The sequence below is a fragment of the Zootoca vivipara genome, chromosome 7 (assembly GCF_963506605.1).
Source record: "Zootoca vivipara chromosome 7, rZooViv1.1, whole genome shotgun sequence".
Classification (NCBI taxonomy): Eukaryota; Metazoa; Chordata; class Lepidosauria; order Squamata; family Lacertidae; genus Zootoca; species Zootoca vivipara.
The window spans coordinates 15,168,552-15,181,989 of record NC_083282.1 but is presented as its reverse complement, the minus strand read 5'-3'; the positions used below and the strand labels follow the sequence as shown (position 1 = coordinate 15,181,989).

Below are 13,438 nucleotides of genomic sequence, written 5' to 3'. Positions count from 1 at the left end.
TAGATGGTTAAGTCCAGTCAAAGGTGACCATGGGGTTGCAGTGGCAGAGCTTCATGCTCAAGCACTGGGGGGCAGAGAGCAGGCGGGGTGGGGCTGGCGTGTGTCCCAGGCATGGGGTGTGCCACCCATAGGGCATGACATGCAGCCTGGGGGAGTGGCACACCGCCTGTGGGGGTGTGGCACCAAGCATGGGCGGGGGGCAGCCATGATGGCACCCCACTGGGATCGTGCTGCCAGGGGCGGTGCACTCCTCCCGCATTCCTCTTCCCCCGCCAGTGTGGGGGTTGTGGTGCTCATCTCACTTTCAGGCCAAGGGAGCCAGTATTTGTCCACAGACAGCTTTCTGGGTCATGTGGCCAGCATTACTAAACCGCTTCTGATGCAATGGAACACCCTTACGGAAACCAGAGAGAACCATTATGAGTGCCAGAGCACACAGAAACACTGTTTACCTTCCTGCCCCTGTCCATAGCTGCCAAGTATCCCGTATCCGCCGGGAAAACCCCTTTTTTCTCACCGTTTCCCGGCAGTCTCCCGTTTGGCAGAGAATCCCGGCATTGTCCCTTAAATTCGATTCTTCCTGGCGGCCATTTTTCTGGTGCCGCTTTGCCCTTCTATGGGCACCAGAAAATGGCGCCGGCGGCGCCGGAAGTCGCTTCCGCGCATGACCGGAAGTTGCGTGACGCGACTTCCGGTGGCGCTTCGCCCTTCTATGGGCATCAGAAAATGGCGGCACCGGCGCCGGAAGTCGCTTTTACGTGTTTCCGGTCATGCGCGGAAGCGACTTTCGGCGCTTGCGCCGCCATTTTCTGGTGCCCATAGAAGGGCAAAGCGCCACCGGAAGTTGCGTCACGCAACTTCCGGTCGTGCGCGAGCTGCCGATCCCGGATCTTTACGATCCGGACTTGGCAGCTATGCCCCTGTCCTATTTATCTACTTGCACTGGTGTGCTTTTGAACTGCTAGGTTGGCAGGAGCTGGGACAGAGGAAAGGGAGCTCACTCCTTTGTGGGGATTCGAACCGCTGATCGGCAAGCCCAAGAGGCTCAGTGGTTTAGACCACAGTGCCACCCACATCTTAGAACTAGCACTGTGATGCCCAGTGTTGAACTCCAAACGACATCTGTGATCAAATCTCTAATTTCTTTGAGTTCTTTCTTTTGATAAAATCAAGCTGCGGATTATCCTGATTCATATCAGGACCCCAGTGCTGGAGCCCAGTTAACCCTTTCCTCTGTCCCATTTCCCCCATAAAACCCGCCCCTGCACCAATAGGTTTCCCCCAGCAAGACAAATACCATAGCAATAGGGGGGAGGGGTCATTTTCATTGAGAAAACCTCAGGGGGAAAGGGATAAAGGAGCCAGTGTGGTGGAGTGGTTAAGAGCAGTAGACTTGCAATCTGGTGAACCAGGTTCGCTTCCCCGCTCCTCCACATGCAGCTGCTGGGTGACCTTGGGCTAGCCACACTTCTCTGAAGTCTCTCAGCCTCACTCACCTCACAGAGTGTTTGTTGTGGAGGAGGAAGGGAAAGGAGGTTGTTAGCCGCTTTGAGACTCCTTAAGAGGAGTGAAAGGCGGGATATCAAGTCCAAACTCTTCCTCTGTCCTAGCAGTCCCAGTCCAAATCCCCTCCCTGCAGCTACTTTTTGTGTGTTTTTTTTGGGGGGGAGGGGAATTAAAGAGCTGGAAGATATGATTACAGCACTCCAACGTTTCATCTAATCTGACTATCAGTTTATTGAAAGAAGCTAAGACGATCTCCATTTTGCCAGTTACTTAAATCAACACACATATGTGTGCACAGACATGTAATTTATTTGCTGACAGGCAGATGTTATACTATACTTGGCTAGTATAGGAAATCGACTTGGGTTTCTTTATATCTCTGCTGTGAGCCAAACCTATGCATGAGGTAAACATGTGTGAGAAACTGTTGCAAAGTTTCAACTAGCTAGGCAATATGAGCATACCTTAACCATTTCAGAATATACTTCATGTTCCCTGTTTTCAGAAGAGATGTGCTGCATGTTTGGATTTTTCTAAAAGTTTGAATGGCTTGGACCACCTTTTCAAAGGAATACTCTAGCAATTTGGATACACTCACTCAGTCAGTGAGACTGTTATTTGCTCCCAATCTTCTCTTTCCCTTCCGTCCCCCCCCCCCTCTCACACACACACCTTTAATCAAAATGGTAGGATGCTGTGAATTGAGAAGAATATTGCGGTTAGGGAGAAGTGGGCAGGGGGAGTTTCAAATACTTTCTAATCATTTGCAACAGTCCTAATGGAAGTATAAGCTTCTCTTGGAGCTGCATGGTTTTAATTTTGCTTCATATAAAGAGGCAAACATATTTACCAGATGGGGTCCCCCTATCACAAAGTTGCTTTTCAAACCTTTGGATAAATTACTGCTCAACTTCAAAGCCGTCTGCTACAATTACAGCTCCGGTAATGTCATTTTTCAATAATAAAAAAAAGAGGTAGGTGCACACACGGGGTAGCATGTGAAATGATATAGTATTTAAAAAATATTGGAATGCATTTTGAAGCTGAAGCTTTCTGAACAAATGGATCTAGTAAGCCCCCCCTCCCCAACCAGACCAGATATCAGCTGGTGTAAATCCATATAACTCCACTAAATTCAGTGCAACTGTGCCATTTAACATCTGCAATAGATACGGCGCTTTGGATTGAGCCAGAGATTTGCAACGTTGCCTTTCATGTCTCTCCCCTCCCCCACACTTTTTATCTGATTTTGCTGTGCTTTTTTGGTGGGGAGGGTTAAGAAAAGAAGAGCTACCTTTTCTCACAGATAAAAATATCTGAATGCGAACGGTGGATGCAGTTTGGTCAAAGTTAAATACGTTCAAATATAAGACAAACTCTCAGAGCTAACTGCTTTGCTGTATATGTTCAAGTAGCTCACTGTCTGTCTACTGAGTTCAATGGGCCTTAGGTAAGTACAGTAGGTATAGAACTGCAGCCCAATATTTTTATTCTCTCTGGCCTGTGGTGGCTAGTTTTGCATGATTTTATACTTTGCAATTTCAGGACGAAAGCGGGGATGCCAGACCCATCTCTCATATTTGGATCCCTGCCCATTGTTTTGGCTACTGGTCTGTTTCTGGGCACCATTCAAAGTACTGGTACTTTAACCTTTTAAGTTCATAATTGCATTGGGACTAGATTACTTAAAAGGGTCACTTTTCATCACACGTGCCTGCCTGAATATTCATGTCTGATGTCTGGGACTCTCTTCCAGATGCCCCCCGCCCCCCAGCAAAGTTAGGTAACAATGGTTGACTAGTGATGGGCTTTTCAGTTATGACACCCTGCTTATGAAATGCCCATCCCTGGGAGACTTGCCCGGCACCGACTAAGATGTCATTTGGGCAGAAGATAAAGACCTTTTTATTTGCCTAATAATAATAATAATAATTTTTTATTTATACCCCGCCCACCTGGCTGGGTTTCCCCAGCCACTCTGGGCAGCTTCCAGAAGGATATTAAAATACAATCATCTATTAAACATTAAAAGCTTCCCTAAACAGGGCTGCCTTGAGATGCCTTCTAAAGGTCTGGTAATTGTTCTCTTTGACCTCTGGTGGGAGGGCATTTCGCAGGGCAGGCGCCACCACTGAGAAGGCCCTCTGCCTGGTTCCCTGTAACTTGGCTTCTCATAGCGAGGGAACCGCCAGAAGGCCCTCGGCACTGGACCTCAGTGTCTGGGTAGAACGATGGGGGTGGAGACGCTCCTTCAGGTATACTGGACCGAGGCCGTTTAGGGCTTTAAAGGTCAGCACCACACTTTTAATTGTGCTCGGAAACATACTGGGAGCCAATGTAGATCTTTCAGGACCGGTGGTTTGTGGTCTCGGCAGCTGCTCCCAGTCACCAGTCTAGCTGCCGCATTCTGGATTAGTTGTTATTTCTGGGTCACCTTCAAACATAGCCCCCCGTAGAGCGCATTGCAGTAGTCCAAGCGGGAGATAACTAGAGCATGCACCACTCTGGCGAGGCAGTCCGCAGGCAGGTAGGGTCTCAGCCTGCGTACCAGTTGGAGCTGATAAACAGCTGCCCTGGACACAGAATTGACCTGCGCCTCCATGGACAGCTGTGAGTCCAGAATGACTCCCAGGCTACGCACCTGGTCCTTCAGGGACACAGTTACCCCATTCAGGACCAGGGAGTCCTCCACACCTGCCCGCCTCCTGTCCCCCACAAACAGTACTTCTAACTGGTTAATTTGCTGTATCGCATTGATCCTAAACCTCTTCTGCCTTGTGGAACATCATTGAGGAAAGTGAAGGCTAAGGAGTAAACCCTCCACAAATCCAGACTGAAGTCCCAAAGACGGTTGGACGGTGGGTGCCTTGTATGCTTCCTTCTGGAAACTCCTGCAGCCAAGCTGGTGCCAACCGTATTATTCTGCTTTCCTTTGGACCAAATCAGTGAGGCTGAGAACAGGGCAACCCGGGATCTCCATACACGCTGCCCACGCTTTCACCCACAGAGGCACATGCCGTTGTCTCAAGAGACAGATGGGTGCCAACAGCCAGTAAATTAGGTGAATATGCAACAAAAAAAACCCTAACAATCTGACCAAAATATATAACTTTTTATGGACTTAGAGGGCCCTCATAATTTCTGGCTTTACATGGCTGTCACCTTAGCATGTGCATAAGTCTGACACTACTAAGAAGGAGGCAAATGACAGGCGGTGTCATTCCCTGGACTGATTGTAAGTAAGAAGGCAGAGGCTGGAAAAGAACAGGCTGAGGTTGGCAGGACAGTAAAGAAAATGCCTAGAATAAAGTTTAAAAGTCACTTGCTGAAATCTTTGGGGTTTAAGACTTTAACTAAATTGTACCCTGGGTTTGTATATTCTTGAGACACTGAATTAACCACTTGATTGCAGAGGAAAAGCGGGAAGGAATCCCATGTATCACTGTTGCTATTTTTCACAGCAATGCAGATAATGGAGGACTATGAAACGCATGTGAGAATTGGCTCCCATAACATTTTCTGAAAGGCTATCTTTGGCCACTGTCAGGAAGTTGAGATGTTAGCTACATCGCCTCACCAGACAACTCATTATCACCCCATGGCCACATGTCTCGGAAGAAATCAAAACAACAGCACAGAATGGAAATAATACAACGTTAGAAAAGTCTGTTTTGACTAGCTTGGTGGAAAAGTCAAGATGCTGTGACCCACCTCACATGTGCTGCTTCATGAAAGACAATTGCACCAGAGCCTTTCTGCCCTGGGAGCTGTTTTTGCAATCCCCCCCTGATCTGGACCAATATTAACAACACCAGTAAAATCCCTAGAAACTATATAGGGGAATAATTAATTCCTTCTCTCTGCCTCTCTCCTCACTGCCTTAGGGAGCCATTGCAACAATCCCCATCCTCACTTCAGATCTATCTGAATAATTAACAGCCAACATGTTTCACATTAAAGAGAAGGGTAGAGACTGCCATTATTAAGAGGCCTGGGAACAAAAGACCAGGAATGAATGTGGCATATTGATGCCAGCCAGAACAAGTACCAAATATGCCTGCTAGCTATTGGAGAGGCATTTAGTTAGCTTGAAACTACCTGGACTTTTCTACCTGGCTGGAAATGGGTTGTAGAGAGAGACAAAACAAGAAAACACTGAACTGGTGCTGTGAGCAATTCCTCGTTCCTTCATGGCCATGAGATGTCATCTTGTATAGTGAGACAAGTTGCTTCCTTGTATACTTATAGTAAAGCCTCACTTACCTAGAAGCTATGTAGTCTAATTCATCTCCTGTTCCATAAATCCCTTTCTCTAGTCATCAGTGACTACAGTATCATATGAGCACTGATACAGAGCATATTTTCTACAGCGTTTATATTTACTTACATGTAAGATTGGCTTGTTAAGAAATTGAACTGCATCCTTCTCATGTTAATTCTTACAAGTCTGGCTGATGAAGAATTGATCAAGATTGGCTGATGAAGCATTGAACGCAACAGATTGGTTATCCAGAAACTCTGTTCCAGCGATATTTGGTGACAGATTATGTATATATCAAACTTTTGAATTATTCTACCATGACTGGTGAAGAAGATTTAGAGATAATGGTTGTAATTTCTGATCATTTGTATTAGTCTATAAATAGTGTTTAGTGCCATTGTTATTGGCCACTGTGTTGTGTTATTTTGTTCAGTGGTCTATCTGTGGCAATAAGCTTTAAGTTTCAGTCCAAAAATGAGCTGGGGATCCGCACACCTGGGTCTAAATTTTCAAAACATGGACTAAAATTCTGCAAACCTTCCAGTATCTGTGCATTTGTGATCACTTTACAGAGTTTGTAACTGGTGCATATGTGTGTGTATTTATGTTCTACAACAGAGATGGGTAGGAGTTCACTCAAATTCCCCAGTGGATCTTGGGCCAGTTTTGGTGGGCCAACATCGTTTACAATTGTAGTGGCGCGGATAGCTCAACCAAACAGGTAGTAGCAAGCAGAAAACCCTTGAAAAGAACGCAATGCCCCCTCCATCTGCATTCATTCTCCCCTAACATAGCCTGAGTTCTGACTGCTGGCATATCCTTCAACATGGCAGCATTGACACCATCTTTGTATATGCATAGCTTATGCTTATGCAAAGATGGTGGTGAAGCTGTAAATTTTTGGCCACCATTGTAGCTGAGGAATATTCCAGCAGCAGATGACGGACAATAGCAAAGCTTGGAGTATAGGGCTCTGCAGTCTGATAAGACCTGTTGTACAATATGATTTCAGGTGGCAATTAAGGTTCTGGGGTTGAGGGCATTACCTTACCTGTAGCACAGTTTGGCTCCGCATAGGGCCTGTAGCAATCGCACTGATAGCTCAGCCACAAGTTGATGCAGCGCCCCTTGTTTTGACAAGGGTGGTGTTCGCACCAATCCTTTTTGGTGCAGCCTGCCTTGACATTTAAAGATGAATCAGATGACATGTTCTCTGGGATTATAATGTTCAAGTCTATTTCAATGTCCTGAAGACAGCCTACAAACGAAGGTGCAGAATGCATATTATAGATGTTTAGTGGAGAGTCATCGCTCCTGTTCCCCACTGGCAAACCACCCAAAAAAGTGCTCTGAAAAGTAAACATTGGCTGATCGCTATCTACTGTGGCAGTAGCTTTACTGAGACATGGCTCTATACAAGAGCTGTCGAGTAACCTAAGAGTAACTGCTCTTGCTATGGTTACCTCCACTGAATGCCATTCACCATCACTGACATTCTGTGCTATATGCAAAAAGGCCTTTGACTGGTTATTATTGACTTGCATGGATAAGTGTAAGTAGCCATTCAGTAACTCCAACTTCACAAATGTGCTTTTGTCCCCTCGGTGGAATAGAAAAGTTGTTGGCTGAATAGTCAGAAACCTAAGGTTTATGTTATAGAAACCATCCTGGACAGGCGTTGTGACGCTGTTAACCTGAAGGAACCCATTTCCCTGAAAAGACAATGTGGTCATTGTTTCACAGTGTACTCCGGTATATCCATTTGAACATATGCAGCTAAATCTGTGTTGTCCGTCTGTAAAGTGAGGAACACACAGCCCCCCATTTTGGCATTTATGTTGAACACATCCGAGAAGGACTTCTGTGCAATTCCAGCCGCCATAATATATGCCCTCCTCCACTCCGGTTAGGCAATGACAAGTATAATTCCCAAGATAATTCTCACAGGTCCCTCCGTTTTGGCAAGGGTTCGTGTGACATTCATCAATGTCTTCTTCACAGTGGATGCCTGCGAGAAAGCAGAAAGGAAGAATGAAGGCCTTGATCCTATAGACCAGGTTAGGCTTAAAATTGGGGTGCTTCCAGGTGGAGACTTAATACTGTAAATGGGTCACTGAGATCTCTCAAATGGGTCATTGCCAAGTTTATTTTTTAACTTACTGGAGTAAAATACAGACTATGGCATCTGGTGAGTGCTGCAAAAAATTTTTTAATGCATGAGGAGCACCTTATCCCACAATATACACCTGTCTGGAAGCATCTTTTCATCTCTCAAAAATAGAAACATAATGAACCATGTGGCAAAAAATGTATGTTTTTGTCCCCCAAGTATGGCTGAGTTTGTTGATGGCCGGGGGGGGGGGGAGATACCTAAACTGTCCTTGCTGTATCTGTCTACTCCCTTTTGGACTTCTTAGATCCAATTTAAACAAGATGGTGTATATATAGAGAAAATACTGCCCACGTGCTCACTGTCACATTTTGTATCAGTGCTTATGTGCATGTTAAATACCTTAGGGATTTGTGGCTGCTGGCATACTCACATTGCAACTTTATTAGCTGAGGGTCTGATTAAAATGTGAAGCCAACCACATTGTTTCAGCAATTGGACCTTAATCCTTATGTAGTAAGTCAAGCTCCCACTTTGGAAATCTCTCTCATAGTTGGTGTGAACCAGTGGTGTAGGAAGGGGGGGCAGAGGGGGTGGGTCGCCCCGGGTGCCACTCTGAGAGGGGCGACAAGATGGCCCCTGACTCCCCCCAGCTGTAGAGCGGCCGAGGGAGCGGCGTCCGTACGGGCGTCTGCACATACGTACTCCGTACAGGATGCCGCACATGTGCAGTCTGTATGGGCTGTGCCGCCCTGGGTGGCAGAGAGGGTTCCTCCGCCACTGGTGTGAACTGGCTATAGCTTTTGAAGCAGGTACATTCCGGGGCTGTTTCCCCACCTTCTTGCCTCTTGTCTAGTCACTTGCCCTGGAAGACAGCAGTGCAAAACAGCTGCAAAGTATTTCTAAGTCAGGAAGGAAACATTATTTTACCCACTTTGTATTCATTTCCCACAGGTGCAAATGACTTGCTTGAGCTGCAAGGCAGCAATGAATGGTGCCGGCTATGTTAAAAAATATTAACATCATGTGTTTATATAGAGAGAGGGGGGGGGGGGAGAGAGAGAGATGGAAAATAGTTCCAGGAAAACATTTGTTTGTAAAGCCAATACATTTCCACCTTTAAATTAAGCAACACGCTTTATAATTAGTAGAAGCAACAAAATGTGCTATGGAGCAAAATGCAGTTGTTAATGCAAAGTGAATCTAAAGTAACAATGAGGTGAGATTTATTTGCTAGTTCTAAACAGCCTGAATGTAGGAAAATGCTTTAGAAACCAAAACAAAGTGCCACCACCAAATAGTAGATTCAATATCAACAGTATTGTCCTATTGCAATACAGAACACATTATTAACTTTAAAAGAAAGAAAAAATTGAGGAAGAATTCAGAACTTTTCTCTTGATTCTGAGTTGGCCTCTTTCCAAATCATCTCCTCTGATTATCTACCTTTCAGGTCTGCCAGGTTCCAAGGTGGCTTACAGAAGGTAGGCCACTCTATCCTGCAGCAGACGAACTCTATGGTGCCGTCCCTGTATGGAGTTATGTGTCAGGCCCTGTAATACCAAACTCAGGTGGTCGAGCATCTATGAGTTTGGAAGCAAAATGAAGAACACCTCAAATAAGGATCTAGTTTCTCAAGGGGCTCCTGAGATAAAGACAAGTGTGTCAATTAAAAGAAAAGTGAAAAAGGCAGCCAAGGTGTCAGTCCACGCCTTGCAGCCCACACAAATTACTTGCACCTGCTGTGGGAAATCGGGACAAAGTGGGTAAAATAATGACTAACTTAACTGATTGCAACGGATCTACTCGGAAAATGGTTTGGTTAGATACCACACAAGACCCTGTGAGCTTCCAGTATTTATTGAATATTGTGGGCACAGAAGTGAGAAAACGATAGAGTAATTAATCTCATTGTCTAGTCTAGGCGGGGAATTCCTCTCTTTGCTACTACCTTCTTGGGGTTATTACTTACTTACTTACTTACTTACTTACTTACTTACTTACTAATTAATTAATTAACAATCAATAACTTAATTATTGCTTAATCATTTTTGCATGCAGAGGATTTGCAAATAGTGCCCCAAGAGATATCACCACCATCCCTGCTGTGACATAAGTGGCAATGCCTCGTCCCTGGCTGGTCCCTAGCTCCACTACAATGTTGCTTGAAACATTCCTGCCCTTATACTACGCCATCGCTGCCCGATCACTCTTGAAACCTCATTGCAGATTGCCAAAACAGGGGTTCCAGCTTGATCCCTGATGCCACTACATGTTAAGAATGGGTTCAACGTACAGAGGAGCAGCAGCAGACATATGGGAGAAGTTACGGAACACAGCACACAAATTCTCTTTAAACATGGCCACATTAGACAATGATATAGTTATGAAAAGATGGTACCTTTCACTGGCATAGATAAATAAAATAAAATAAATTCTGCCTATTTACTAGAAAAGTCAGAAAGAAGGCATTGTTATCATATGCAGTGGGATTGTATATTTGCCTCCTCCCCCCGGGAGATTAATTAATCAGGAGAAGATACAGATTTTTGGATTGAAAGGCACAGCACGTTTGTCATTGCTTTCATGTTTGGATAGGGTAGGGGAGGAGGAAGAACAGAAGGACCAGGAAGGTCAAGAGAGTGAGAGAGCCTTGCAGGGGTGAGGGCCGTAGCAGGTGCTTGATGACACCTACTCCTGACCTGAGTAAAGGTAAAGGTAAAGGGACCCCTGACCATTAGGTCCAGTCGTGACCGACTCTGGGGTTGCGCGCTCATCTCGCATTATTGGCCGAGGGAGCCGGCGTATAGCTTCCAGGTCATGTGGCCAGCATAACAAAGCCGCTTCTGGTGAACCAGAGCAGCACATGGAAACACTGTTTACCTTCTGGCTGTAGCGGTTCCTATTTATCTACTTGCATTTTGACGTGCTTTCGAACTGCTAGGTTGGCAGGAGCTGGGACCGAGCAACGGGAGCTCACCCCGTCACAGGGATTTGAACCGCTGACCTTCTGATCAGCAAGCCCTAGGCTCTGTGGTTTAACCCACAGCGCCACCTGGGTCCCCCCTGACCTGAGTAATGCCCATCTGAACAGCACCCTCCATAAAACCATTAAATCAAAGCCTATACCACACCCTTCAGCCTTTCTTTGAAGAAAATAAGGATGTCCTAAGGAAAAGCGGAACATTCCTCCAGAATCAAATCAGAAACTGGCACCGCTTCTGTAAATCTGGGATTGTCTCTGGAAAATAGGGGGACCTGGAGGGTCTGCTATGCTTATCTTATCTACACTACTGTCCACTCAGATATTTAACTTCTAAAACCAGGCTGAGGAATCTAAACCTCAATTGAAATAGATTTCTCTTAACTGTCCAAATTCAAGCAAAAAATTAAATTAAATTAAATGGCACCCTTCAGATATCCCTTCAGACTAAACATAGCAGCAAAACAGTCGCAGTGCTTAATCAAGGTCAGGAATCAGAAAGTGGGGAGTGTCCTTAATACCTTTGAACCATTGCAGGGTATGTGCATTTTTAAACTTTAGATTTTTCATCTGAAAGTAGCTTGTAGAGCTAATGAAGGGAATCTGTCTTACGTTCTCGAGGCAGCGCCACCAACTCTTTCTGTAATTAGCAGCAAATATTGCTTATTGGTGGCCTTCTGGGAAGCAAGGCCACTGTCACTCACGCTAACTGGATTAGAGAGCATTTAGAGAACTTCAGATCCAGCCACTCAGAGAGGCCCATATTTCAGTGGACTGAAAATTATTTGCGTGCCAGCAAAGTGTGAGATGCCTCAAAAGTTAGGTGTGGAAAGGGAAGGGTTTCTCAGGCATTAATTGTTTTCAGCCAGCACCGGCATCTGCTAAACCAAATGTTCTGCATTTTGTTATTGTGGGGGGATCAAACTATCCCAACTTTTATTGATATTTACAGCGAGCAGACGTTTCTGATTAAGTAAGCATACGTCAGATGTTCTACTCCCTGCCTACAGCATTCAGTAGCTCTCTTTCTGTCCATTGTCATGGATTGTACTTGAAAATGAGGCCAGGTATCTCCCATTCCTCTTCTATTTGCAGACCCTTTCCCTTTGATACTTCCTTCATGCTTTTTGTATTGCCCAGCTGCAGCTAACTGGCGTTCATGAAAAATAACTATGAGTATGCAATTCTGTGCCCACTTACCTGGGCGTAAGCCTCATTGAACTCAGTGAGACTTGCTTCCAAGTAGGTAAGCGTAAGATTGCAATGTAAGCCGCCTTAAATGTGGCTCTGAATAGATTCACGGGCTTACAAAAGCAGTTAATCAGGCTGAACGCTATTCTGTGAACACTACTTTTTACGACTTCGCCAAACACGAAGCAACTGCTTGATATCATTACTGACAGCAAACTTGGTTTAGGGGAAAAAAACCCAAAACATGTCTTTCTTCCCACAGTTTCCAAATATATTCTAATTATATTACACTGATATAATTAGAAATCTGATATTTAGGTGGTGAGAGATGTAACAGCTAGATCTGAGTTGAGACAGAAAGAAAATAATAACCCGTGACCACTACCATAGATAAGCAACACAAGCCTGTTGGTTTGGAAAAATAGATACATGAACAACATTTTCTTCCAACCCTGCTCAAAATATATCCCAATTATATTTTATTAGAAGCAATGTGATATTCAAATTGTAAGCCTAACATCTAGGTCTGAGAAAAAATATTAGCTTAGAGCCTGAAAACAACCAACGCCACAACCAAAATTACCTGCGACCATTGTGATTAAAAGAGCCCAAGCTTGTATTGTAGCCGCAACCATTTTCCCCCACGGCAGACGTGGTCCTTATAGCTGCATTGCATATTCCACGAGATAAGTATGGGGTCTGAAGAGGAAGACCTGGGCAGGTGAATCTGCAAATGTCAGTTTAGCTTGGTAGCGTTTTTCCTCGACAAGCCAGATCAGCAGGGCTTAACCTAAGGCTCATTACGTGCTGACGCAATTATTGCACGTTATATATACTTAGGCTGCAATCCCAGACACACTAACCTGGAATTATATTCTGACAGAATTCAATAACTTCTAGGTTAATGTGTTTTTGATGGTGTTTTTGATGTGTGGTACATTCCCTGCCCACTGAACTGCCCACAACATCCAATACAATTCAGCTACAACGAAGGTTGACCTATAAATTGCATACCCTCCAATATTTCCCTGATGAAAACAGGGACCTCCTATTCAACAACAACAACAACAACAACAACAACAATTTTATTATGGGTTGCCCTAGCCACTCTGGGCAGCTTCTAACATATTTAAAAACGTAAGAAAGCATTAAACATTAAACAACATCCCTATACAGGGCTCTTCTGAAGGTGTCTTCTAAAGTGGTACCTCGGAAGTCGAACAGAATCCGTTCTGGAAGTCTGTTCGACTTCCAATACATTCGGAAACCAAGGCACGGCTTCCGATTGGCTGCAGGTACCACCGTGTATAAATTGTACAACTAAACTCTTGAGGAGACTCTTGAGAGTCCCATGGACTGTAAGAATCCATTCTGAAGGAAAACAGCC

General features: G+C 44.9%; 1 protein-coding gene across 1 annotated transcript in view; it reads right to left on the bottom strand.

Annotated features, from left to right (window-relative positions):
* The window catches only part of CRB1 (crumbs cell polarity complex component 1), a 103,762-nt gene that overhangs the window by 38,180 nt on the left and 52,144 nt on the right, over positions 1-13,438 (bottom strand). Inside the window, exon 7 of the mRNA XM_060277451.1 lies at positions 6,819-7,775. Coding sequence (XP_060133434.1) covers positions 6,819-7,775 — 957 coding nt within the window. The remainder of the gene's footprint in view (positions 1-6,818; positions 7,776-13,438) is intronic.